Source organism: Marmota flaviventris, chromosome 14 (genome assembly GCF_047511675.1).
Source record: "Marmota flaviventris isolate mMarFla1 chromosome 14, mMarFla1.hap1, whole genome shotgun sequence".
NCBI classification, from domain to species: domain Eukaryota; kingdom Metazoa; phylum Chordata; class Mammalia; order Rodentia; family Sciuridae; genus Marmota; species Marmota flaviventris.
The window spans coordinates 36,350,001-36,376,828 of NC_092511.1; the positions used below are offsets into that span (position 1 = coordinate 36,350,001).

Consider the following 26,828-nt stretch of genomic DNA (forward strand, 5'->3'; position numbering starts at 1 on the left):
AATTACATTTTCTTTTATGAAAACACCAAATTTTAAATTTAATATAGAACACCAAATAGTGGCCCCCTTTTCCAGTAATAAAACAGATTATCCACCTGGGTTAACCTATTTTTGAAAACTAAAAATCCCAAATATATCTTCTCAGGTGCATCAGTGGATTTGTAAGAGAAATACTCAAACTAAAAAAATTACAATACATATGAGAAGCTGGATTTCTAAGGCTGACTGTCAGCCTAGGGTATCTGCTGAACTGAGTATATTTTGTTTTCTAGCTTCATGGCCTCAAGGAGTTTCACAGAACCAGAGGAACAGAAGACAAAACCTAGAATGCACCTCAGGCAGGTGGTAATAAGAGATTCCTCTACCTTCCCTCAAATATGTAAAACTGGGACCCCAAAGAGTTAAGACTTTGGTATAAGGGTAAAATAGAAATAAACTCACTACATCCTACCCTGGTATATAACAAAGAAACCAGACTAACTCAAACCTTGTCACAGGCTGATGTATACAGAATCACTGATGAGAAAGAATGTAGAACCATAAGTCATCTCGGTAGTTTGCATCGGAAATTCACACTACCTGGGCAGTCAAAAGAAAACTAAGAATTTAAGTGATCCTAGATACTGGTAGCATCTACAGGCACCTGGCAGAAAAAATGCAAATCCTCTTTGAAGCAACCCACAATCAATCCAGGCCTCAATGAATTCCAATAGAAAAATTCCCAAGAAAATCAGGAGTTCACAATAAAAACTGAACAGAAAAGGAAACAAAACACCACAAAGCTGAATCAGAAGTTAACAACAGACAGCAGAAATCAATTTGCAAGTGTGTTAGACTAAAATTATCACAAGACTATAAGACAAAATGCTTAATATGGTTAAGGAAGTCAAAGACAGGCTTGAAAATATATTAAGAAACAACTAAAAACCATAAATAATCAAGCACACAAAATAGAATTTCTACAGGTAAAAATAGAAATTAAAAATTATATGGGGCTGGGGATATAGCTCAATTGGTAGAGTGCTTACCTAGCATGCACAAGGCCCTGCGTTCAATACCCCAACACCACAAAAAATAAATAAATAAATTTTAAAAATTATGTCAATCCTACAAAAATTAAATGAAAGTTAAATTGTAAAATTTCTACAATAGAAGAAAATTATAGCAACCTTGGTTTTGCCAAACACTTCTTAAATAGGAGACAAAAACTATTTTTAAAAAACCTAAGTTGGATTTCATCAAAATTAAAATTATTTGCTATTCAAATAATGCTGGTTTTAAAAAACTAAAAAGCTACAGACCAGTATATGTTTTAAAAACATGCCTGAGCCAGGCACAGTGTTGTACACCTGTAAGGATAGGAAGGCTAAGGAGGATGATTGCAACTTCAAAAGCAGCCTTAGCAACTTGGCAAAGCTCTAAGCAACTTAGTGAGATCCTGTATTAAAATAAAAAAAATTAAATGAGCTGAGAATGTTGCTCAGTGGTTAAGCTCCCCTGGGTTCAATTCCTGGTACCAAATTTTTTTTTTAAATATACCCGAGAAAGGGTTTGTATTCAGAATACATTTTAAAATATTCTTATTTTATAAAAAGAAGGAAAACAATTCAATTTTTGTTAATGAGAAGATCTGAACAGATACTTCATAAAAGATGATGCACAATGGCAAATAAGCAAATGAAAATGCTCAACATCATTAATCACTAGGAAAATGCAGATTAAAACCACAATGAGATACCACAACAAATCCATTAAAATAGCTAAATTTAATGAGGCTGACCATACCAAACAATAGCCATAATTCCATAATTCCATTGAAGATATGGAGAAACCAGAACTCTGATACATCATTGGTAGGAATGCAAAATGGTACAACTACCTTGGTAAATAATTTGGCAGTTTCTTTAGCTAATCTCATACCTACCATACAATATACCCTTTCCACATGTTTGTTTATCTAAGAGAATGAAAGCATATGCTCACAGGCTTGTTTAAAAAAATGTTCATGCTCCTTTATTTGTAATAGACAAACACTGGCAATGACCCCAATGCCCACCAACACATGAATAAATAAAGCTAAAGAAAAACTAGTGAACTAGGAAGAAAGACCTGAAGAAATCAACCACAAAGCAGCCCAGATAGACAAGAGACAGAAAATGAAAAAGAGAGGTTAAAAGCCATGGAGAATGGAGTGAGAAGGCTAAATATGCATATAGTTAAAATTTCTGAATAAGAACACAGAGAGAATGAGACAATGTTTGAAGAGTAATGGCTAAAATTTTGAAGATCTAAAAGACATCACCTCATACATTTAACAATTCCAATATATTACAAATGGAATAAAAGCAATATAAAATGCTACTTGATGGCAAAAAAAAAACACTTCATTTTCTTATCAATATATAAATACTCTTACTATTGAGTATCAATGATAAATTTAAAAACAGAAATGCCCTTCTTCCTCAGCTCATAACCAATATCATACTAAATATGCCTGTAAATAAATATTAAAATTGTGGTTTGTTGGTTTGTACCACTAGTTTTAGAACCAGATATTGGAAATAACCCTGCTGGCCAAACAACAGGAGATGACTAAACTACGTACAAACAAACAAAAGAATTAAGGAAGAAAAGGAAGTGGAAAGAAAGGAAGAGAAAGGAAATGGAAAAGTAAAGGAGGGGAGGTGAAGAAAGGGGAGAAACCAGGAGGCTCTGTGGCTCACAAAATATAACAGCTGGGTGAATGAGGACACCTTAAAAACAAAGGGGTGGGAAAAGCAGCATCCATCCTTTGTTTTTCAAAACTTTTCTCAGGTTATTTAAGTTTCTTCTAGTCTCTACTTCTGTTATCTAAACTAAGGTTCTCTAGTCAATTTTTAATTTCTTACAGAATCAAACTTTGAAGCAGGTATATAAGTAATTCTGTGGCTTCACAAAGAAAAAGAATTAAAGAAAAGTTAGGAAAATAAAAGCCTGAGAAGTCTGCATTTTTTTTTAAAATTTATATTCCTGGACATATGCGAGATTTATATATTCAACGTTACTATACAATACTTTTTAATATTCTAGACTCAAACATAATACAAAACTCAAAAATAAAAAGATAAATCTGAGAAAATTTAAACTTCTGTATATAAAGAGATCAAATTATAAACAAAAATGGGGAAAATTTTTCCATAATTTGAAAAAATCATGACAGATTAATAATTAATAATAGAAAGACTTCCCAAATCATTGAATGAAATGAAAACCTGGAATAGGGAGAAGAAATGAACAAAGGACATAAATAAGCTATCCCTGATTACCCCCAAACAGCCAATGAACAATTGAAATATAAATGTCCACTGACCTCACTAATAATAATGGCAAGTATGTACCAGGTGCTATTCTAAGCACATTCCATATATTAACTCACTTAACCTTCAACACAATTTTTTAAGATGGGAACTATTATTATGCTATTTTATGGATAAAGAAACTATTACAACAAGCTTACGTATCCTACATAAGGTCATATAATTAGTTAATTATATGGAAATCAACTCAAGTCTATGAAAATCAAAACAAAAATACCAAAATAGACACAGTGTTTAATAGCCAATCCCACAAAACAATGGAATCAGAGATTTATTGCTAAGAGTATCAACTGGAAATCATTTTGGAAGACAATATAGCACTGTATTTCCAAAGACTTAAACATGCATAATTAGAATTAATTTTCTTAAATAAGCAATAATTCACATAAAATTCAAAATAGCAGCTTCATGGTTTAGATATGAGGTGTCGCTCAAAAGTTCATGTGTTAGCAGTGCAAGAAAATTTAGAGGTGAATGATTAGGTTATGAGAGATTTGACCTAATCAATGTGTTGATCCAGCTGAACAGATTAACTGGGTAGTACCTGTAGGCAGGCAGGGTGTGGCTAGAGAGTGGGTCACTGGGGGTGTGCCATTGGGGTATACAGTTTGTAAGTGGAGCTCTTTGCTTCCTAGTGCCATGTCCTGAATTGCTTTTCTCCACGATACCCTTTCACCAAGATGTTCTGCCTTACCTCCAGCCCAGAACAATAGAGTTGGCATTTATGGATTGAGACATTTGAAATTGTGAATCAAATAAACTTTTCCTCCTCCTCTACCTTGTTCTTAGCAGGTCTTTTGGACATAGCAAGGAAGTTGACAAAAACAAGCAATTACATGGGGTGTAGAAAGAGGATAGGCAGCAAAAGACAATCCAAAGAAGAAGCTAATAAAGGGTTTCAAAGCTGGAAATAAGAATGTTCACTTTGTTCTTTTTAAATTGTATAGAACTTATATAGTCTTTGGTATATTTTGATGTATTTGACAATTAAAAAAATGTTTCTCGCCCATAATCTCAGCAGCTCAGGAGGCTAAGACAGGAGGATCAAAAGTTCAAAACCAGCCTCAGCAAAAGTGAAGTGCTAAGCAACTCAGTGAGATCCTGTCTCTAAATAAAATACAAAATAGGGCTGGGGATTTGGTTCAGTGGTCAAGTGCCCCTGAGTTCAATCCCTGGTATCCCCGTTCCCCAAAACAAATACTTTATTTTCTTCCCTTTCTGTGTGGACCTTTATATATATATAAAAGCAATATAAGTTTCTAAATAACAGAATCCTGAAGTGGTTAACATATTGAAAGGAGAAATGTAGTATAGAAATAACCTAAGTATTCTAGGTTTGGTATTTCAGCATTTTTCAGGTAGGAGAAGAGATAAGGTGTTCCTTTAAACTCATACTCTAATTCCCAGAATGTATTTTAAAGAAAATATGGCACATGCAAATATCTAGCATAAGAACATTTACTTTAGCTTAGCTTATAATGGTAATGACTAGAAAAAGCAAGCTTTTGAATAAGGCATGACTAAATAAGACTCAACTACACAAGAATGTTACCTAGTAAACTTTAAAAGATGAAGCAGAGTGTGTTTGTTGGCATGGGAAAACAATAAATATATATAAATATATAAAAGATTTTCTTCACACACACACACACACACATATATGTCCAGAAATATAGTCCAAGCAATTTAGGAAATAGGAAATTTTACCATATATCTGTATTTTCTAATTAATGTACATAACATATTTGTAATACCTTTAAAGAAAAAAAGTTGACTTTTAAAATTTTAAGGCAAAAAATTTTCACTGGCTTTGCTATCAAGATAACAAGTGAGTTATCCTTTAAGGCTCAATCAAATTCCCTGTAATTCAGCTAGAAACTCTGGCGGGTACATCAATTTATCTCAAGCAACAAAGCTATATTCCTTAAATTAAAGCAATACCAATTTCTTTTATTAGAGGTTGGTATTGCACCAGAATAGGCTTCAATGTGTGCTTCACAAGTGTCCAGCACCAGGCCTTTTTGACTAATATGATCTGATTAAGGCCATGGCCTTCACTCACTAGGTCCCATGTATATAGTAACCTCTGAAAACACATTCCCAGCCCTCTATATAATACCATTCCTTCTTTTTTTTCTCTCATTCTTTTGTTACATACCACACCTTCTCAGTTCAATCTATTTTCAAATTTTTTCACTGTTCTAATGAGAAAGATCATTAGAAAGCAAAATTAATTTATATTTTCTTGCTTCCTATATTTGCCTACTCAAATCCATCTATATGTTGCAGCTTTCAGAGTAGAAACATTAAACTTAAAGTCAAAAACAACACAAAATGTTCTCTTCCATTTTCTGATCCCAAGTTTTAAGTGGCCTCATGTATATCTGTGATAGTCCAAAATACACAAAATGCTGTGATTCTAAGCAACATTTGGCCTAATCTTTTAATCAAAGTTTGAAATACAAGATACAGAGATTAAATATTATTTTCAGTTCTTTCATAGTTCATTAAATAACAACTCTAACCATATAATTATCTTATTTCCAAATCATCATTTATTTGGGGGAAACTATAAGTCTATAATTGTCAATTGCAAATTTTCTTATCAATGAAAAAATAGAGCATCAAGTCAGAATTACTAGAGCATTACGCAGAACAGAAATTTCTATACTTTGTGCATATAAAAGTTGAGCACCCCTAATTCAAAAACCTAAAATCTGAAATGTGCCCAAATCTGAAACTTTCTGAGTACGGACATTAGACCAGAGTGGAAAATTCCACACCTGACCTTATGTGACAGAACAGTCAAAACATGGGTACACCATAAATACTGTATGAAATTATCTTCAAGCCATATATATAAGGTGTATATGCAACATAAATAAATTTTTGTGTTTAAACTTGGGTCCCATCCCCAGGATATCTCATTATGTACATACAAATACTCTAAAATCCAAAACAATTACAAACACTTCTTATCCCAAGCATTTCAGGTAAATGATACTCAACTTATAATAATTCCAGTCAATAGTCTTAAGAAGACACATCTAACTAAAAAGTTAAATGGATAATATGAATAAATACTTATAAAATTAATATTTGCCAAGATAGACACTTAATATTCTTAATGTAAAGGAGACAGAGATAAATATGGTCCTTTGATCTGAGAAGGCTTCAGTGAAGGAGACAATGGACACAATACCTATGAACACAAATGTCTCCAAGCAGCTAAGCCATTTCTACATTTCAATAAATTTCACTATTGTTACTTACACACACCCAAAAAAAAATCCCTATTCTTTAAAAAAGAAAAAATGGGAATAAAAGATTAAAACATAATTAAGTATAGTAATTTAACATTAATAGAAACAAATATTAGGATATTAGTAAATTGAGTGCCTGCAATCTGGCAGGAGACTGAAAATGGCAAATCATTCCATCAATACACTTTAAATGATACAAAAAATAGCACAATTTTTCAAGAATACTTCCAACTTTTAAACCTGTCTGATTAACTAAGCCTATATTACGTTCTGCAACTTGATTTGAAGCTTTGCATGACTTCCCCCATAATATGTAAGGTATTTTAAGAGTAGGGAGAGAAACAGATGATAGAAAAGGTGGATACATGGGTCATGATAGAAACGTTAACTTGGGATTATAGTATGTGCTAACCTACTGCAGCAAGTCAAGGTGAAAGTGTTAGAAGGAAGAGGTCAGAGGAAATGTGTTAGTATATATCACTAGGAAAGGTTTTTCAGGATGAGTGAAAGGAATATAAGAATGTACATCAGCTTATTTGTTTAGAAGGTACCAAAAAATGACTACCTGAGAAAGCATGGAGATTTCAATTTCAATATAACCTCAAAGTGTTAGATGAGAAAACATGGTATCTTCAAATAGGCACTTGGGACTGGGAAATAATAAAATGAAGTTGAATAGCTGATTTTCCTAAAGCAGTCACTGTAAATTCTCATTTGTTTGTTTGCTTTTTGTTTTTTGTACTACTGGGGATTAAACCAAGGTCTCATGCAGACTAGGCAAGCACTCCACTGAGCTACACTCCCTGCCTTTTTTACTTTTTATTTTGAGATAGGCTCACTAAATTGTCCAGGCTGACCTAAACTTATGATACTCCTGCCTCAGCCTCCCAAGTCACTGGGATTATGGACATATGACACATGCCCAGCTCTTTTTCCCATTTTAAAGATGAAGGGAAATGTGAAGCTAAACTGAGAAACTATTCTAACCTTGCATAACTAGTAAATGATGAAAACAAAAAGGGAATCCAGATTTGTCTTTCCATGGCTCACCCTTTCTAGTACTATATACTATCTAAATATCAGATGAGGGCTAGGGATATAGCTCAGTGGTAGAGCACTTGCCTTACATATGCAGGGGCCTAGATTTAATCCACAGTACCCTTCCTCAAAATATTCACATGCAATTCAGAATGTTTTTATTACTTAAAGTTTTTTATGATTTGAGAGTTGTATTTATAATCACTACAAATGTACCCAAGATATTTACATCAAATGAACGTAACAAGTGAAAAAGAAATCAAAGTTGGCTGTGGGGAAAAAAAAAAAAAAAACTAACAGAATCAGCTATATCGGGTACTTATTTTAGGTTCTCAAAGGGACTAAGTACTAAGTACATTTTTTCAGTTTCAGAATAGGAAGACCCACAATATTACCCAGGCCAACTTGAGTAACACAAGAGAGAGAAGGAAAAAAGCTAAGGTGAACTTTTCAATCTATACCTTTCCTGAACCATGCTCTATGGAACCTACAGTTTGTCCCTAATGTTCCCCTAGTTCTCTTTGGGCACCCTGACTTTGTTTTCCTGACTTAATCTGATTACATACACTCTAAGCACTTGGAATATTACACTAAATATCTGTCCCATATTTTCTAGCCTACTAAATGAATCCTAGAGTTCTTCCTTTTGTAGGTTTAATTATTTATTTTGCATTATTCATCCTACAAATCCCCTATTTATTATCTGACAATCATAGTTATTAGATTTCTCATTAAGCAGTGGGAAATGGCTCTTGAGTACTTTTCCCCTAAATACCCACCACTATTTCTACCCTCTTTCTTAGAAATAAACCTATTCATTCCACTACAGTTTGAAATGGGTAATCTTGGCTATTTGAGGTCCAAAGGGAAAACGACAGAAAATGAAAACAGGACTACCAGAAAGTCCTAAAAGAAACTGAGTCAAACTGATCCACAACCATCCATAAGTTATATGTATGCCTATATGTAAAGAAATCTTGTAACCAGGAAGACAAATGAGAAAGGAACATCAAAAATTCTTTTTAACTCATATCCTTACCTTGGCTCTCAGTTCCGAAGGGCAATGATTCATTAAAATATTTGGGAGAACGCAGGCAAAGTTATGTACAATCTGTAACTGCTAACCCCCAACACAAACACACATACCATGCACACCTGGAAAATCACATTAGGTGAGCCCTAATATGCTGCTTCTGTGAGAGGATTCAGGACCCATCCTGCTCTAGTCATTCCTGTCCTAAATTTCTCCAAGGGACAGACACTTCACATAATTCTACAAAACTCTCATGAACAACAAGAGGTGGGTTGGGAAAGGAGGACAAATAAGACATATATCTTAAAAAAGAGAAAGGAGAATTCATCACAAAAGGAACTTTAGAAGCTCCCATGGCTCTCCAAGAAAACAAATATTCCTAACATCCTTACCAGTAAACAACATCCAGTGGTGCAAAGTAATTTTTCATTATCAGGTCAGCAAAGTAAGCTTCGGTTTCCCGGCAGGCGGTTCCATTTCCAATCACCACTGTGCTGCAGCTTCAAGGCAGAAACAGAATGAGAAACTGGATGAGTTCAAGGCATGCTCTGAAATCAACCACAGAAAATGTACAGAATGCACAAATACTATTCTACACTGCTCTTATTCTCTCATATATCCAAGCAACCTCTCCATTGTTTCAAAGAAAAATAGACATGCAGTTTAAAAGATATTGCCCTTGCATTTGGTATAGATGGCAGTGAAAAAACAGTTTATTGTCATACAATGTCAAGAAGAATCAGTCAGCTTTCTTCCCATCAACAGGAATCAAAATTAAATGGCAGTAGGTTAAAGCTGGGGCATTCTAAGCCGTAATAAAGAAAATATGGCTGAATTATGTTGTCATAATTTCTGAACATTCTTAACTAAAACTATGACCATTCCTAAGAGAACAAAAGGAGAATGGAAAGGAAGGAAGAAAGGAAAAGAAGACAGGGGAAGAAGACTGGCCAAAGATAAGAAATAAATGCTCACTTTTGGCAACATCACCACCTCTTATTTGTGAAAGAGAGAGGAAGCAGCACTTGTCAGGAGTCCCCATATGCAGTTCTCCAGAAGTTTGCCCCAGCATTGTTTTACAAGCCTCCCTCTCTCTCACCAAGGCACCTCCCTTGATCCCTCCCTATTTTAGGTTTCAAAGGAATCTCTTGCTGGGCCAGTGAAGTACTGAAAAGATTACTTATTTTCATACTTGAAATTCAGCAAAAGCCTCTTTATTTTCTCAGCCTCTCTGAAGCCTTGTCCACAATGCAAGTAAACCACATCAGTATGAAGTATCTGACCTTAAAAGAAAATGGAAAAAATAAATAAATAAAAAGCCATTTTGTTGTAAGAAATTACAAAATATAACACCAGTGTTGTGATTAAGCCAGTTGTAAGAGAAAAGGCTTGTCTTTTCAAATGCAATCTAAATCATTCATTTTCACTTCTCCCTAAGACCTCTGAAAAACTGTTTCTTTCAAAGTAACATGGATTGTAACAATCCCTACACTTATTTTGTTATACAAAACAGTTAATGTTAACAAATTAGTAAAAACTAACATTTACTGAATACTCACTACATAGTAAACACTGTTGTAATACTATTCTTTTTCTTCTTTTTAGTTGTAGACATATGAATTTGTTTCCTAATAAAAATCTTTGTGTTATATATTTAAGAATTGCACTTTTCTACACTATAATACACAGAAAATATTTTATTTCTAATAAAAAATATTTTTTTAATTAAAACTTCATGCAGATTTGAGTGTAATCATCTAATACAAATAAGTGACCTAAGTAAACAATGTTTTCCTAACAAGGAGGTTAAGAAAACAACAGAATAATTTCAAAGAAAGCAGAAGATAGGAAATAATAAAGTTAAAAACAGAAATTAATGAAATAGAAAAAAAACAACACAAAGGAGCAACAAAATTATTTTTTAAAAAATACTTTTAACAGCCAGGCGTGTAATCCTGTAACAGGTGTAACTCCTGTAATCCCTAGCTGGTAAAGGTGAGGCAGGAGGATCGCAAGTTCAAAGCCAGTCTCAGCAATGGCGAGGTGCTAAGCAACTCAGCTAGACCCTGTCTCTAATAAAAATACAAAATAGGGCTGGGGATGTGGCTCAATGATCGAGTGCTCCTGAGTACAATCCCCAGTACCAAAAAAAAAAAAAAAAAAAAAAATACTTTTAGCAATTAACAATCAAGAAAAATCAAAGAATCTTCTTTTAATTATAAATAAATATAAATTATTATATTAGAAATAATTTTATTATATTTAAGTTATAAATATAACTATAAATATATTACAAATTATAAAATATTTTCAAATAGGCACTTGGAACTGGCAAATAATAAAGTGAAGAGCTGATTTTCCTAAGGCAGTCGGTGTAAAATTCTTTTTTGGTTGTTTTTTGGTTTTTGCAGGACAAATAAATTATATTTTAAAATGATTTCATAAATTATAATAGAAATGAAAACAGACTATAGAATATAAAAATGAAAATACAGAATATATGAGACATATTATCTATCTATAGCTATATATATAGAAATGAAAAGAGAATATAGAGTATAGAAATGAAAAAAAGCTGTAATTAGAAATGGAGCAGATTAAAAAGAAACAGATTTAAATAATAGTATGTATGTAAATAATAGTATGTAGTATTTTGATTAAATGATGAAATGGATAATTCTTAGAAAAATCTTACCAATGAAGATTGAGGATAAGTCCCTATATCTACATGATAAAAATTTTCAAAAGAATTATCCTATAAGCAATACAAGACTGAAAACTTGATTTACCAACATATCCAAAAGAAAGAATCATGACCAAGTTGAATTTAACTAAGGAAAGTGTAATTTGACATTTTTTGAAAAAAATCTGAATAATAAACTTCATCATAGCTAACACAGCAAAAGATAAAAGCCACATGATGAATCAGTAGTTGAAGAAAAAAATTGATAAAACAGACTTCCCATTTATTATAAAAACGAACAGCACCAAAAGACAACTAAGGGGGCTGGAGTTGTTGTGCATCAGTGTTAGAGCGCTTGCCTAGCACGTGTGAGGCACTGGGTTCCATCCTCAGCACCACATAAAAAAAAAAACAAATAAAGTTATAAAAAAAATCATGTTTAAAAAAGAAGACAACTAGGAATAAAAAACAAAAACCCCATGAGTGCATCTATAATAAACGTAAGAAAACATCTTCACAAAACCCAAAACTGAGCAGATGGGTACAATGCACTGACAGCTAAGACCTACGCACATAAGCATCTGTGAGGGAGGAAGCAGAGAGAATAGAAAATGTGATGATCCTCTGAACAGAAGAATCCCAAAATGTCAAAAAGTACTTCCCTAGAAAACACAAGTTAGTGCAGAGTTTATGCTAAGTGAAGCTAGCCAATCCCTAAAACACAAATGCCAAATGTCTTCTTTGATATAATGAGAGCAACTAAGAACAGAGCAGGGAGGAAGAGCAGGAGGAAAAGATTAACATTAAACAGAGACATGAGGTGGGAGGGAAAGGGAGAGAAAAGGGAAATTGCATGGAAATGGAAGGAGACCCTCATTGTTATACAAAATTACATACAAGAGGTTGTGAGGGGAATGGGAAAAAAAAAAGGAGTAAAATGAATTACAGTAGATGGGGTAGAGAGAGAAGATGGGAGGGGAGGGGAGAGGGGATAGTAGAGGATAAGAAAGGTAGCAGAATACAACAGTTACTAATAGGGCATTATGTAAAAATGTGGATGTGTAACCAATGTGATTCTGCAATCTGTATTTGGGGTAAAAATGGGAGTTCATAACCCACTTGAATCTAATGTATGAAATATGATATGTCAAGAGCTTTGTAATGTTTTGAACAACCAATAAAAAAGAATAAAATAAAAAAAAAGAAAACACAAGTTAGAAAGCTCTAAGAACAGTTAGAAATGCTAGAGCTTTAAAAACCTCCAAGGGAAATTCATGTAAACACACACACACACACACACACACACACGCATATCATAAGAAAATTTCTGAAAATCACAGAGAAAATCTTAGCAACCAGGGGAGAAAGACATATTACTTTCAAAAAGAACAATAATAAGTTTTTGGCTAAATTCTCAACAGAAAATATGATGCCAGAAAAAATAAAATAAAAATAGAATGACATCTTTAAGTAACAACCAATCTTGAATTCTACACCCATCAAAAATATTTTTCAAAAGTGAAGGCAAGAAGGCTGGGGTTGTGGCTCAGTGGTAAAGCACTTGCCTAGCATATGTGAGGCACTGGGTTCAATCCTTGACACCACATAAAAATAAATAAAATAAATAAAGATCCATCAACAACTAATAAAAAAACTTTTTCAAAGTGAAGGCAAAAGACACTTTTTCAGATGAATAAAAACTGAGACAATTTCTCATCATCTGACCCACATAAAAACTAATAGCATAAGATTTTCATGTCTGCCCCCTATGCAAAATGTGCTCAACTGCAAACACAGAAATGCAGAAAAAAATGAAAAGTATTAGAAAAGGTAAATATATGAGTGAATATGAAAACAATATTAGCTGGCAAATCAAAAGTGTCTTTTGGTGCTTAAAACATATAGAAATAAAATGCATCAAATATAACTACGTCAAACAAGTTGATAAAGGATGATAGGGTTCAAGTTCGAGCCTTGTTAATCCTCAGTTCTCTACTGAGAAATAGGGAAGGAGGTAAATGATGGTCATATGTTGAAGGCTTTGATCAACAAATAAAGAGAAATATGAAGTTTGATTCTCTGGTTCTCATATCCCTATGAGAAAACCATTTGCTAAGCCTCAAAAATTCACATTATTTCCAAATCCTCATGAAATCTATAAAGTAAAACTTAACAACAGACCAAACAACTTTTATATAAAAAGCTGAAAGAGAACTTACTGGTAGGAGAAATTATAGCTAATTTGCAACCATGTTTGTAACCAGGATCCACTCCCATCAAGGTGCGGCCTGGAACAGGGCTTGTTAAAAGAAGCTGACGAAGATTCCGTCCAAACATCATTACTGATTCCTTCTCTGCATCAGATGTCAGTTTGGCTCTTCAGAAATGAAAAATAAATAAATGAATGAGTGTGTGAATAAATAAATAAATGGAAAGGGAAAAAGTACAGGGATTATTTTGTATAGTTATTCCTCACAGGAACATTCCCTATAACAAAATAAGTTAAAAAGAAAAACATCACATACAAAAATTAGATTGGGTCTATTTTTGTTAGTCACAGTAATATATAATACCACAAAAATTTTGAAGCAATCTTTATGAGTTTGTCATACCTACCTTCCTTCTCTGTCTGCTCTTTGCTATATACAAAAGTCATATGATTAGAGGTGTATATATCACTTCTCAGCCTTTTAGCTAAGATAAAGTGTAGATATGCATATATGTGAGAAAAAAATGTATAAAGACTTGCATGTCATGTGGGAGTCAAATTAAAGTTTATCAAATTTTGAAAAATATAGACACAAAAAAATAGAGTAACAAATTATTGAATCACAGATAGCTCCAATAACATTTAATTTTATACATTTACCTTTAAATATCCCAGTCATCTTCTCTACTCTATTCTCCACATCTACCCCTTTGTCATTCTCAGTGTCATGACATTACCATAGATACTAATAGCCAGTCCAGAATCATGCCTCATATAAATAATTTCAGTTTTATGCAGAGAAGTTATTTTTTTAAGTGTGCTTTTAGGCACAATCTATGATAAAAATGTCCATTATGGCTTAAAATCATTTGGAGACCAAATTTTATTCCATTGACCTACTTAATATAAGCTCTCCACATACTGTCTCCTGAAATTCTTAAGAATTTATAGAGTATAACTTCTCTTAGACTATGTGAACTACACATGCTATTGACCACAAGAAAACTGAACATATAAAAGTCATCAAAGCACATTTCATATCAGTGCTGAAGCAGAATATGTTACAGTTATAAAAGAGGCACACAGCTAACTAATGTTAGTGTCTCTGGTTTAATTCACTTTCTAAAGATTTCTCTATTTTCTCTAAACATTTCATTATCATTCTCTCTAAATTCAGCCAAACAAGAGAAGAAGTATCTTTCCAAATATTTCTATATCTACACTTTTACTTTATTCATTGGATGAACATTTGTTAACAGTCTTACAGAAGGTACCATGATTGGTATAAGCCAAAAAGACAAGATTCTCTGCCCTGCTTTTCACTGTGCAGTGGAAAAAAACAGAAAAAATACACAGGCAAGTTTAAAACAATGGTTAAGTGCTAACATAACAGGAATGCCTAGGAAGGATAGCTGAACTAGGTAAGCTCAGGTAAATCAAGAGGAAACGGAGAAGAAAGAAAGGGAAATGACTCATAGAAAAGGTGAGTAATTTTGTAAGCCACAGAGTGAACATATAAAAGCTCTAGAAGAAAGAAAAACCCAGATCACACAGGGTCATGTATGTTCTTCTGACCAACTTGGGTTTTATCCTGGAGACAAAGAAGATACACTGGAGGACTGTAAGTAGACAAGCATAAAATAATGAGACGGGGATTTTAAAATGGCAATGTGGAATCTATGTTGGAAAAGATAGAAGACAGTAACTATCTATGACACTAGTACAGTAATCCAGACAAGAAATGATGATGCATTGAACTAAGACAGTAACCATGGACATAAAGAGAAGGAACAATGCATGATACAGTACAAGATGGTAAAACACTTCTTGATAACTGACAAGGTAGAAATGATAAATAAAGTAGATACGAAAAATGCCACATGGATGAATGATCATGACAGTCATGGAAATAAGAAATGCAGAAGCAGTTTATGCATAGGATATAGTCAACTGAATAAAATGACTACAAAATAACATAGTCTTAATGGTCTCTTTTAATTCACACACAGGTGGAGAAAACTATGGCTAACAATGGGTATCTCTAGCAAAATTATGTTTCCCCCCTTTTGTGCTTTACTGATGCTTTCAATTTTCCTATAGTTGGGACAAAGTTCTTTTCTTTTTTTTTTTTTCAGTTTTCAGTGGACACAATATCTTTATTTTATTTTTATGTGGTGCTGAGAATCGAACCCAGCGCCCCGCATATGCCAGGTGAGCGCGTTACCACTTCAGCCACACCTCAGCCCCAAAGTTCTTTTTAATTAGAAAAATAAAGTACTGTGGTATGTATACACAATGAAATATTACTCAGCATAAAGAAGAAGGGTGGGCAGGGGGCCCACTGGAGGCGGGTGGAGGTTCACCAAATTGGGCAAGGGGGGGAATGGAAGGAAAGGAAGGAGGACAGGAATGGGAAAGACTGTAGAATGAATTAGACATAACTTTCCTTTGTTCATATATGAATACATGACCAGTGTAACTCCACATCATGTACAACCACAATAATGGAAGTTATACTCTATGTATGTATAATATGTCAAAATGCATTCTACTTTCATGTATAACTAAAAATAACAACTAAAAAGAAAAATAAAGTATTTTTCTTTATTAAAAAGAAAAGTAAAACTGACTGGGACTGCCTTCCTCAACTGCTGTTCCTGGAAATATATCTATCAAGACACATCTCCAGACAATGTCTGCAAACTAACTTAAGAACTGAAAAAAGATGTACTGTTTTAACCAAAGGTATTTTAGAAAAAGAGAAGGAAAGTCCTTGTGATTTCTCACTGCTAGATTATATGTTAGACACTCCTGCACCAATTGTTTATATTCAATCTGAACAAAATTATTCCACAGTCACCCAAATCAAATAGATGCAGAAATGTCAAAAGTGCCACTGGACATAACATGCATAATGAAAAAAAAAAATAAGTTAATGACAACTATATAAAAGGAATTACATTTTTAAATAAGATAATTTTTTCTTCACTAAGGACAGAATTTCCTATCTTTAAATTTTATGCCCTATCACCAAAAGCAAGAGATGTTGCACAACATAAATTTGAAACAGAATTTCAAAACGAACACTATTGTTAGGGGACTTCTCAACTAAAAAGGCTGAAACAAGAAACTGAATGTCACTGATAAAAAGAAACTGAACAAGAGAGCTATGTGTCATTAAGAGTACCTGCTCATTCAATACCCTGAACTCAATGGTAATGTCAAGCAAAAGAAAAATAGACAAATAGTATATAGTCTGCTAGAAATTCTAGTAAGGTTGATGAGATGGTTAGAAATCGAAATTTCCAAGTAGTCCTTGCTGAAACTTCGAAAAAAGTGAGAATGAAATAAATCTATCCCACTTAGGAAAGACCATATGAGAGAATGGCTAGTTTTTAAAGACTGACTACCAGGACAAAGGCTGGAGAAAATGGAAGTGGAGGGGGTTTGCCTCCCTACATTTCTTTTCTTTCCATCTTCTCATCTAAAACAATCCGCACCCCATTTTTTTTTTGTAGTTTTCATCTTTATTGCTCTTAGAACTTCTATTAGTCCCTTTAAATGGCTATTTTAATAATGTCCTGATATTTGCTCATCATTGCTGATAACATTTCATCCAAACACTTCCGCTTTAGAGAATAAAATATATATAACAGCTTTCCTTCTTCACAGTAATAAATTCATCATGTCCTGCTTATGCTTTCTTTGGCTCTCTTAACTCTAAAAAATGACTGCACGTAACTTCTCCATTAACTTCTCAGTTTGTTTCTTCCAAACCAAATCTCAAATCAATAAAACCATTTATGTGGCTTGGTTGTCAAAATGCAAGACTATTATTCCAAAATATACTTTTCAAGCTGGACTACATAAGTGGTCCAGCTTGAAAAGTATATCACAATTAACAACAAAGTTTTAAGACTTATGCATAAGGCATGTACAGATTGCAATCAAGGCTTAAACTTAAGACTTTGTGATTCTAAGTTCTTTGGCTTTGTGACTCAATCAACAAATACTTATTATATGCTTTAACAGTACAATGCAAAATAAATAGCACACAAAATGAAGCAAGACAAAATACAAACCTGAACTCTCTACAAAGGAGAGGATAAATAAGGCGTTTAAAGGAATCATCCAGTGAATTACGTAAAATCTTCATTAATTCTGGCCTTGCAAAGCCACGTGGTCTCCACCTGCAAAAAGAAAGCTCATACTAAACCTGATGTGACAATAACGAGACCATGAAAGGACACCTGGAAGAAAGAAGTGTGAAATAGACAAGGGGGAGAAAAGCCTTTATTAAAGCAAAAGTAACATAATCTGTAAGGAGAGGCTGTGGTGTCTGGAACTTGTTACTATGACATCTGGACGTTTTATTTTTAAAAACCTATTGACTACAGTTAGACATAAAACTTAAAGGGGAAAAAAATCTGCTGGGAAGAGTCATCAAAGCATTATTAGTAATAACTAAAATATCAAGATACAAGAAAGTCACCAAAAAATTATTACTGTGGACTAACAGTACTGCTATGAACTGAACAGTGCCCCTCCCCAAATTCATATATTGAAGCCCTTGTCTCTATTGTGATGGCATCTAGAGATGGGGCCTTTTGGAGATAATTAGCTTCAGATGAGGTCATGACACCAGAGACCTTGCTCTCTTTCTCTGGGTCTCTACTATGTGATGACACAGGGAGAAGGTGACTGTCAAACAAGAAGAACACCCCTCTTTCCTACCCCCACAGGAAGTGACTCAATTCCTTATTTTGGATTTACTAGCCTCAGGAACTGTGAGAAAATAAATTTTTGTTCTGTAAGACACACAGTCTGTACCACACTGTCATGGCAATAAAACAAGGCTGGGGATATAGCTCAGTTGGTAGAGGGCTTGCCTTGCATGCAAAAGGCCTGGGTTCTAATCCCCAGCACCACAAAAACAAAAAAACGCTAAGACAATCACTGATTCTTCTATTACCTTTTCTTTATCTCTTCATGAGAATTAAAGGAGACTGAGCAAAGGAGAAACTGAACCTCACCTCTAGTCATTCATTTTTTTTTTAAGTATTTTTCTAGTTGCCAATGGACCTTTGTTTTATTTATTTATATGTGGTGCTGAGAATCAAACCCAGTGCCTCACCCATGCTACACAAGTGCTCTATCACTGAACCACAACCCCAGCCCTGGATACTCTTGAGTAGAACTCAGGCCATGCTAATCTACTGGGGACACATATACCCATACTGAAGAATGTGAAGGCCATAGAACTAACTGTTAGTGGACACTGAAGAAAGAATGAAGAAAAAAAAACGCAAACTAAAAAGGACAATTTTAGTCCTACCCTTTCTGTGTTTCCATCCACCTACAGCATTTCTGCCCTTGCCCTTCAATGGCTCTTGAACAGACTCCATTAACAAAATATAAATGTTTTCTAGTCATCCATTAATACATGTCAAAGGTCCTCTCATCTCTGTTAATCATCTCAGGCAAGGAAATGAACTCAGTTTAAGCAAGCAAACGCACAAGCCTTTACTCTGTTACATACCAAAGGTTATGTGTTAGCAAATAACTAAATTCCTTCCATAGAGGGTAACATACTTGAATTACAAATAATTTTGTTTTTTAATTTCAATGAAAGTGCTTTTAGGCAGGATGTATATTTCCTTCTTTCTATCTAAATCTTCACTATTCCCCACTGTCACCTTTATCTGAGGACATGAGGGGTGGGGAGGAGGAGGACAAGAATTAGCCAAAAGTCTTGCATTCACTGGACCTTTTTTAAAAAAGGATAGTATGATAAATGCAAATACTAGAAATATGCAAAAATAAAGGTATAGAGCTCAAAAGTAGCGGTGATAGCAGTACAACATATTTAATGAAAACCAAGATTTGAAGCAGATTATCTCTGTTTAAATTCCATTTTACTACTTTCTTGGGAGACTTACTTAACCATGTCTGCTATTTCTCATTTATAAAATGGGAGTAATAATCATATTTAATTCAGTGATGTGAGTTAATATGTAAAGGACTTATATGTTTTTTGGCACATTCTATTTAAGCACTTGCTGCTGCTGCTGCTGCTGCTGCTACCATCATTGTTAATTTGGAGAATTCAACATCAAGAAAAGGTTCCCAGAAAAACACTTCAGATGGGTTTTAAAAATGAATTGTGGCTTACCTGGTAAGGCAAAGGAATATGATCATTCTGAGAAGAAACCACAGCATACTGGAAAGCTCAGAGGCAAGAAAGAACATCATAGATTCAAGTAACTACAAATATATTAGTATGGCTAGGGCATAAACTGGCAGGATAAAGTCAAAGGAAGAAGAGGCTAGACTACACGGCAGTGGAAAGATTATAAATGGTCTTATATACCATGCTATAGAGACTGGCTAGTTGAGAGAGGAAACACAGTCCTAGGTCATGGGATAATATGCTATGAAGACAGTGCTTAGAGGCAGGAAGACAAATGAAGTGATTTTTTTTTTTTTTAATTAGTATAGCTGATGTCTACTAAGGTTATTCCCTTAAGCCTCCAATAAAGATTTCCCTACTACTTGCAGGAAATAGCCAGAAATCCTACTATTACCTTTGCATATCCTCTTGAAGCCCCCCAGTGATCTTTTTCAAACCTCAAAATCGTCCCTTGGTTTAGACTGCTAGGCTCTCCTCCCTAGAAGAGTGCTGTGGGTCTATTTTATTCTTAAAGATGTATCAGTTATTTCCATTCAGTTGACCTTCAAACCACTGGACCCAGCCCTGAAACATAGCAGCTAAACTAATATCCAGCATTACAGAAACTTCTTTTGGTTCCTTACACAATAATAATTTATGCTCCTTCCCTAGCTTCCTAGAAGCTATTCACAGAAATTAGCATAAGGGACTTGAAACAGTATGGTGAATTCACAGACTTTATTACTTACTATATCCTTAAAGCAATACAATATGTTTACCTTACAGAATATTATCTCAAAACCTGAGTCTTCCATCACTCAACAAATAAATACCTCTGAATAAAACTGAAGGACCTCATCTAAACCAAATTCTACAATATGAAACATATGTCTTATGAGATATGCACAATAAAGCAAAAATATAAGGCAGGAACCACAAACTCAACTGCCTGCAAGGGCCAGGAGAGTACTATAAACAACTGAAAAGATCTGTGACCTAAACTGTATGTTTTTGACAGAGACATGCTTTGTCCACCCATTGCACAAAAAAATATTCTCTACTTTGGCAAAGAAATACACTCTGCTTGTTTCTTATACCTAAGATAAAGACAGGCTCTCTCCATTTAGGTTTCATTTTTCCACATTTAAAAAAGAACTGGATCAGGAGATAGTTCTTAAAACCACTGAACAAAAAATAGTACAATTTTAAACAATAGAAATTTACTCATCAGATAAAAGACAAGCGAGCTCAAACTTACAAATCCTGGTCACTGTACAGTCCAAGTCATGAACAGGGAAGCGTTGAGATCATTCCCTCACATATGTTTTTATTTAAAGAGCAAATGCAGAAACTAATGGAGTTTTCACAAACATAACTATTACAGCACGTGACAAGATTAGAAATCCTCTTCATAGTTATCCTCTTGAACTAGCAACATATAATTATAAATTATGAATTGTTCAGTTTTGAATTTAGACCTAGGATTTTTTTTATACTAAGACAGTAGTATTAAATTCTTCCTTGTTATTCTAATTAACTTAGATAATAACAAGATTTCCATTCAACTCACTCTCTGCCCTAATCATATAGAACATTATATATTCATAGCATAGTAAGTGATACCATCATCTATCTGCTTGCCCTGCCATACAAATGCCATGCTTCACTTCACCTCTCCCTAATCAATCCATCCACCATTTAATCCAATGATTTCTCCTACCTCTGTAGACTCTACATCCTAAACATTGCTCGAATCTGTTTATTTCCTATTGTTATTACCCTAGTTCAAAGCTACCACATCTACTCTTAGTTCCTCTCAAATAATTTTCTATGTTGCAGCCAGACTGATTGTAAAATGCAATCTGATCATGACATTTCTCTGTTTAAAACCTTTATTAGTTTCCTACTACACTTAAGATAAAAAAAAAAAAAAATCTTTAGTATACTTAGAAAGCTATGTATGACCTGGCCCACACTGATCTCAAGTCTCACTTCATGCTGCCTCTACTCCCATTCCTATCTCTGACCTACATACATGCCAGGCCAAATAGAGTTCTATGACACAAACTCTTACAGGTACTCTCTACTTCTATTCAGTGTCACCTTTATTAAACTACATGGTCTTCAAGGACAGACAGTGTATTTTTCAAGTTTCCAGGTGGATCTCCAACGTCTAATACATACTTGAGTGGATAAGTATATGAGGGAGAGTGGGAAAAGAAGTAGAGAGAAAAAATAAAAAAAGAAAAAGAAAAAAATTCATTAGGCAAGCATGTCTAGCCATTCAAATGTGTTCTAGAAAAGAAAAAATTCCTTGAGAATAGTCCCATAGTTTCCAGAGAAGTGTTTCAGCTCTTGGAATTATCTACATAGAAAAAAAAACCTTTCGATTAGAAACTATATTACTGGACTAGGGTTGAAGCTCAGTTGGTAGAGCCTTGAATGTGTATATATAGTATATCTACATTTCAGATATACTATATACAATATGATGGGGTTTTTTATCTTTTTATATTTTGATCTTCAGCACCACATAAAAACAAATAAATAAAATAAAAGTATTGTGTCTGTCTACAACTAAAAAAATATTTTTAAGGCCGGGCCCAGTGGTACATGCCTGTAATGCTAGCAGCTCGGGAGGCTGAGGCAGGAGGATTGCGAGTTCAAAGCCAGCCTTAGCAACAGCAAGGGACTAAGCAACGCAGTGAGACCCTGTCTCTAAATAAAATACAAAAATAGGGCTGGGGATGTGGCTCAGTGGTTACAGTGGTCAATCTCTAGTACCATTATGTTACTATACTATAGCTACATAATATGTCATATTGTAGGTTAAATAATATTACCAATTATTTAACTGGGAAAAGAGATCCTTTTTTTGGAAAGAGTATAATTAAAAGCACAATACCAGCCAGGCACAGTAGAACACACTTGTAATCCCAGCAACTTAAGAGGTTGAGGCAGGAAAATCACAGTTTGAGGCCACCCTCAGCAACTGAGGGAGATCCTAAACAACTTAGCAAGACACTCCATCACAAAATTTAAAAAAATTTTTAAAGGGCAGGGGATGTAGCACAGTGGTAAAGCAGACAGACCTAGGTTCAATCCCCTCTACCAAAACAAAACAAAACACCACAGTACAAGGGAAAAACTAAAATCAAATATAGGTAAGCCATGGAAAAAATAATTATATCATTATAAGGAAAACCATCCACTGATATTTACTTAATATAAAGACGGTAGGTTAAAAGTATAACTAATACTTCTTTATTAAGGACTGACTTTGATACAAAGAATTAAGAATATTTTCAGGAAAATAAGCTAGAAGTTGTCCCCAATTTATTGTGACCTCTTTACTAAAACACTTCTAGGAAAGGAATTAGGACCATAATCATATTTGTAATAACAGATACTATCAAAGGCCTATTCAACACCATGTATAAGCTACAAAAATTACATGGAATATCACTTCATTCTTTTCAATTTATGAGGAAGGTATAATTCACTACTTTAAGGACAATGAAATTGAAAATAAAATTAAGTAAAACACCCATAGTAACATGGGTAGGAAGTAATATAACTGTAATTGAAACTCAAACATATCTGTTTTATGTTTCCTAAAAAACCATCTTAGAGTTTGATTATAATTAAAATATATGTTAATGTAATTTCTGAAATATAGTATTTCTTTTAAATATTTATTCTCTTCATTTTTAATGAAATTTATTTATTTATTTACAAAGGAAATAAGCATTCAAAGAAAGTGACAATTACACAGTAAAGTATAAGATAGAAAATTAAAATCTCATACCAAAGCCAAGGAGTAAACCATTTATTATTTTCTCAGGCATTTTCTTATATATACATAGACATATTATTTGTCATTAATGAAATTATAGCATAAATAATTATAAATTACCTTTTTAACCTAATAAGACATGTTTATATCTCAGCTTTTTCTAAAAGCTGCACAAAATTCCATTGTATGGATATGACATAACTGATCAACATTCAAATTACATTTTACTTGGTTAGTATTATTTGGTGGTTCAGCAAGTTAATCCTTTGTGGAATTGCATTGGGCAAACTGGCTTCCAGTGAATTGATACAAGAAGTATGTTAGATGTAGGAGCCATTTACCAAAGTATAGCACATACATTTCTCAAAGAATACTACATCTAACTTTTCAAGTAGTATTCACAGCAAGTTCTCTAAGCTATGTTCACACAGAGATAGCTGCTGATAAGCATATCTAAAATTTAACATTCTAACCAAGCTCCTTTACATCTTTGTATTAGCTTTCTTATTAGTCACATGGTAGCCATAAAATTTGCTGTACCAATCAAATAGATTGATGTGAAGATCAAATATATTTAGAAAAATTAAAAGTCAAGTGTTCTATAAAATGTGTGGCTAGTTTAAATGGTTTCCTTAACAACTAAAAAGGTTAATTAAAAATATGATGTTTAAAAATGTTTAATGTTTACTTCAATCATCCTTAATGTGCAAAGGTTTTTTTAGGAAAACCACATACAGTTTGTTTAAAGATTTATATTATAATATCCTATTAATCACATTTTTGTTTAAATCATCCTTAATGAGTAAAACATTTCAGATATACTATATACAATATGATGGGTTTTTTTATCTTTTTATATTTTTATCTATAGATGGACACAATATCTTTATTTTATTTATTTTTATGTGGTGCTGAGAATCGAACCCAGTGCTTCACACATGCTAGGCAAATACTCTACCACTGAGCCACAATCCCAGCCCCTATATTATGATGTTTTAACCTATTTTTTTCATGAGGGGAAATATGCTCTTTATAAAAGATTCAAATGGTACAGAAAAGTACAGTCATGCATCACTTAATAATGGGGATAAGTTGTAAGAAATGCACCGATAAGTCATTTCATCACAGTGCAGGCCTCTAAGTATGCTTCTGTGAAGCAAGATGGTATAGCCTACTATGCACCTAGGCTATATGGTATTGTCTATTGCCTCTACGTTTTAAACCTATACAGAAGGTTACTTTACTAAACACTTTAGGGAACTATAACAAGATGGTAAGTATCTGTATATGTAAACATAGAGTAATACAGTAAAAATACAGTATAAAGAATTAAAATAAAATAGTATATATGTATAGGGGGCTTACCATGAATGGACCTTGCAGGACTGGAAGTTATTCTCAGTGTCACTGGGGAGTGAATATGAAGGTCTAGGACATTACCGAATACTACCATAGACATCACTTAAGCTACACTAAATTTATTTTTAAATGTTTTTTCTTCTTTCAGCAATAAATTAACCTTAGCTTACTTTAACTATTTTATTTTACAAACTTTTTTAACTTCTTCGACTCTTTTGATGACACTTAGCTTAAAACATAAACACAGCTGTACAAAAATAATTTTTATATATTCTAATTCTATAAGGCTTTCTTTTTGTTCTCTTTTTAAAAATACTTTTTAAACTTTTTTGTTAAAAATCTAAGGAGAAAACATTCAGATTAGCCTAGGCACATCTTGTCCCATAGGAATGTCCTCAGGAACAACAACATGCATAGAGTTTTCACCCTCCATGATACCCTCCATGATAACAATGCCTTCTTCTGGAATACCTCCTGAAGATCTTCTTGAGGAGGCTTCACACTACTCAGATAGGTGTCTATGGTGGTTTCCTTGGTTTGTTTTTTTAATCACAGATTTACTTAGAAGCAGATAATGTACCATTGACTGAAATGTTGTTATGCACTGATGACTGACTGTACTGAAGTAAATGTTCCTCTCCCAGAAATCATTATTGTTTCTTATGCACCCTCCAGGTATTTTCTATTTAAACATACACAAAACTCATATACTTCGTTTTTTAAATATAGCTGGGCATGGTAACACACAACTGTGATCCCAACAATTCAGAAATAAGGAGGATCACAAGTTTGAGGCCAGCCTCAGCAACGTGGGTCTCAAAAAACTTAGCAAAACCCTATCTCAAAATAAAAAGGGCTTGGGATGTAGCTCAGTGGTAAACTGCCCTGGGTTCAATTCCTCCATACTAAAAAAGAAAAGAAAAACAAAAATAAAAACAAAAGATACAATATACATTGACATTTGCTTTAAAAAAAAAAAAAAAAACATAATAGACATCTTTCCATATCAGTACATAAAGATATCAGTATGGTATTTTAGAAAGGAAATTCTTTTTTTTGGCGGTCGGGGGGGACTGGGGATTGAACACAGGGGCCCTTGAACACTGAACCACATCCCCAGCCCTCTTTTGTATTTTATTTAGAGACAAGGTCTCAATGAATTGCTAGTGCCTCATTTTTTTCTGAGGCTAACTTTGAACTTGTGATCCTACTGTCTTGGCCTCCTAAGCCGCTGAGATTACAGACATGTGCCAAAACACCCACCTAGTAAGGAAATTCTATAGAAATCTATAAACATACCTGTTTTGGATGCACCACCTACAGAATTCATTCTTTACTCCATCGGAAATGTTAACCTTGACTGTCAATATCTTCAAATTCTCTCCACGATTAATTGCCAAAATCTGAGCACAAATGTATATGGTAAAAATTGATAATCCACAAAATATATAAATGATAAATTTAATCAGTCGAAATTCATGACTAATTGAAACCAATTAGGCAGCTATTTAGCCAAGAGCTATTATCAATTATTTATTTTTTAATTTACCAAGAATCTCTGGTTGTATATAAAGTATGTTCACACCAATTCGTGTCTTCATACATGTACTTTGGATAATGATGTCCACCACATTCTACCATCCTTGCTAACACCCTGCCCCCTCCTTTTCCCTCCCACCTCTCTGCTCCATCTAGAGTTTCTCTATTCCTCCCATGATCCCCCTCCCTACCCCACTATGCATCAGCCTCCTTATATCAGAGAAAATATTTGGCATTTGGTTTTTGGGGATTGGCTAACTTCACTTAGCATTATCTTCTTCAACTCCATCCATTACCTGCAAATGCCATTATTTTATTCTCTTTTATTGCTGAGCAATATTCCATTGTGTATATATGACACTTTTTTTTTATCCATTCATCTA

At 33.8% G+C, this 26,828-nt stretch overlaps 1 protein-coding gene across 2 annotated transcripts in view; it reads right to left on the minus strand.

Annotated features, from left to right (window-relative positions):
* Window positions 1–26,828, minus strand: part of Srbd1 (S1 RNA binding domain 1) — a 226,249-nt gene that overhangs the window by 141,149 nt on the left and 58,272 nt on the right. For both annotated transcript variants that reach the window (XM_027934616.2, XM_071601541.1), the window contains 5 exons: window positions 26,206–26,309; window positions 17,665–17,772; window positions 13,593–13,750; window positions 9,883–9,973; window positions 9,083–9,190 (listed from right to left, as the gene is read on the minus strand). In XM_027934616.2, coding sequence (XP_027790417.2) covers window positions 9,083–9,190; window positions 9,883–9,973; window positions 13,593–13,750; window positions 17,665–17,772; window positions 26,206–26,309 — 569 coding nt within the window. The remainder of the gene's footprint in view (window positions 1–9,082; window positions 9,191–9,882; window positions 9,974–13,592; window positions 13,751–17,664; window positions 17,773–26,205; window positions 26,310–26,828) is intronic.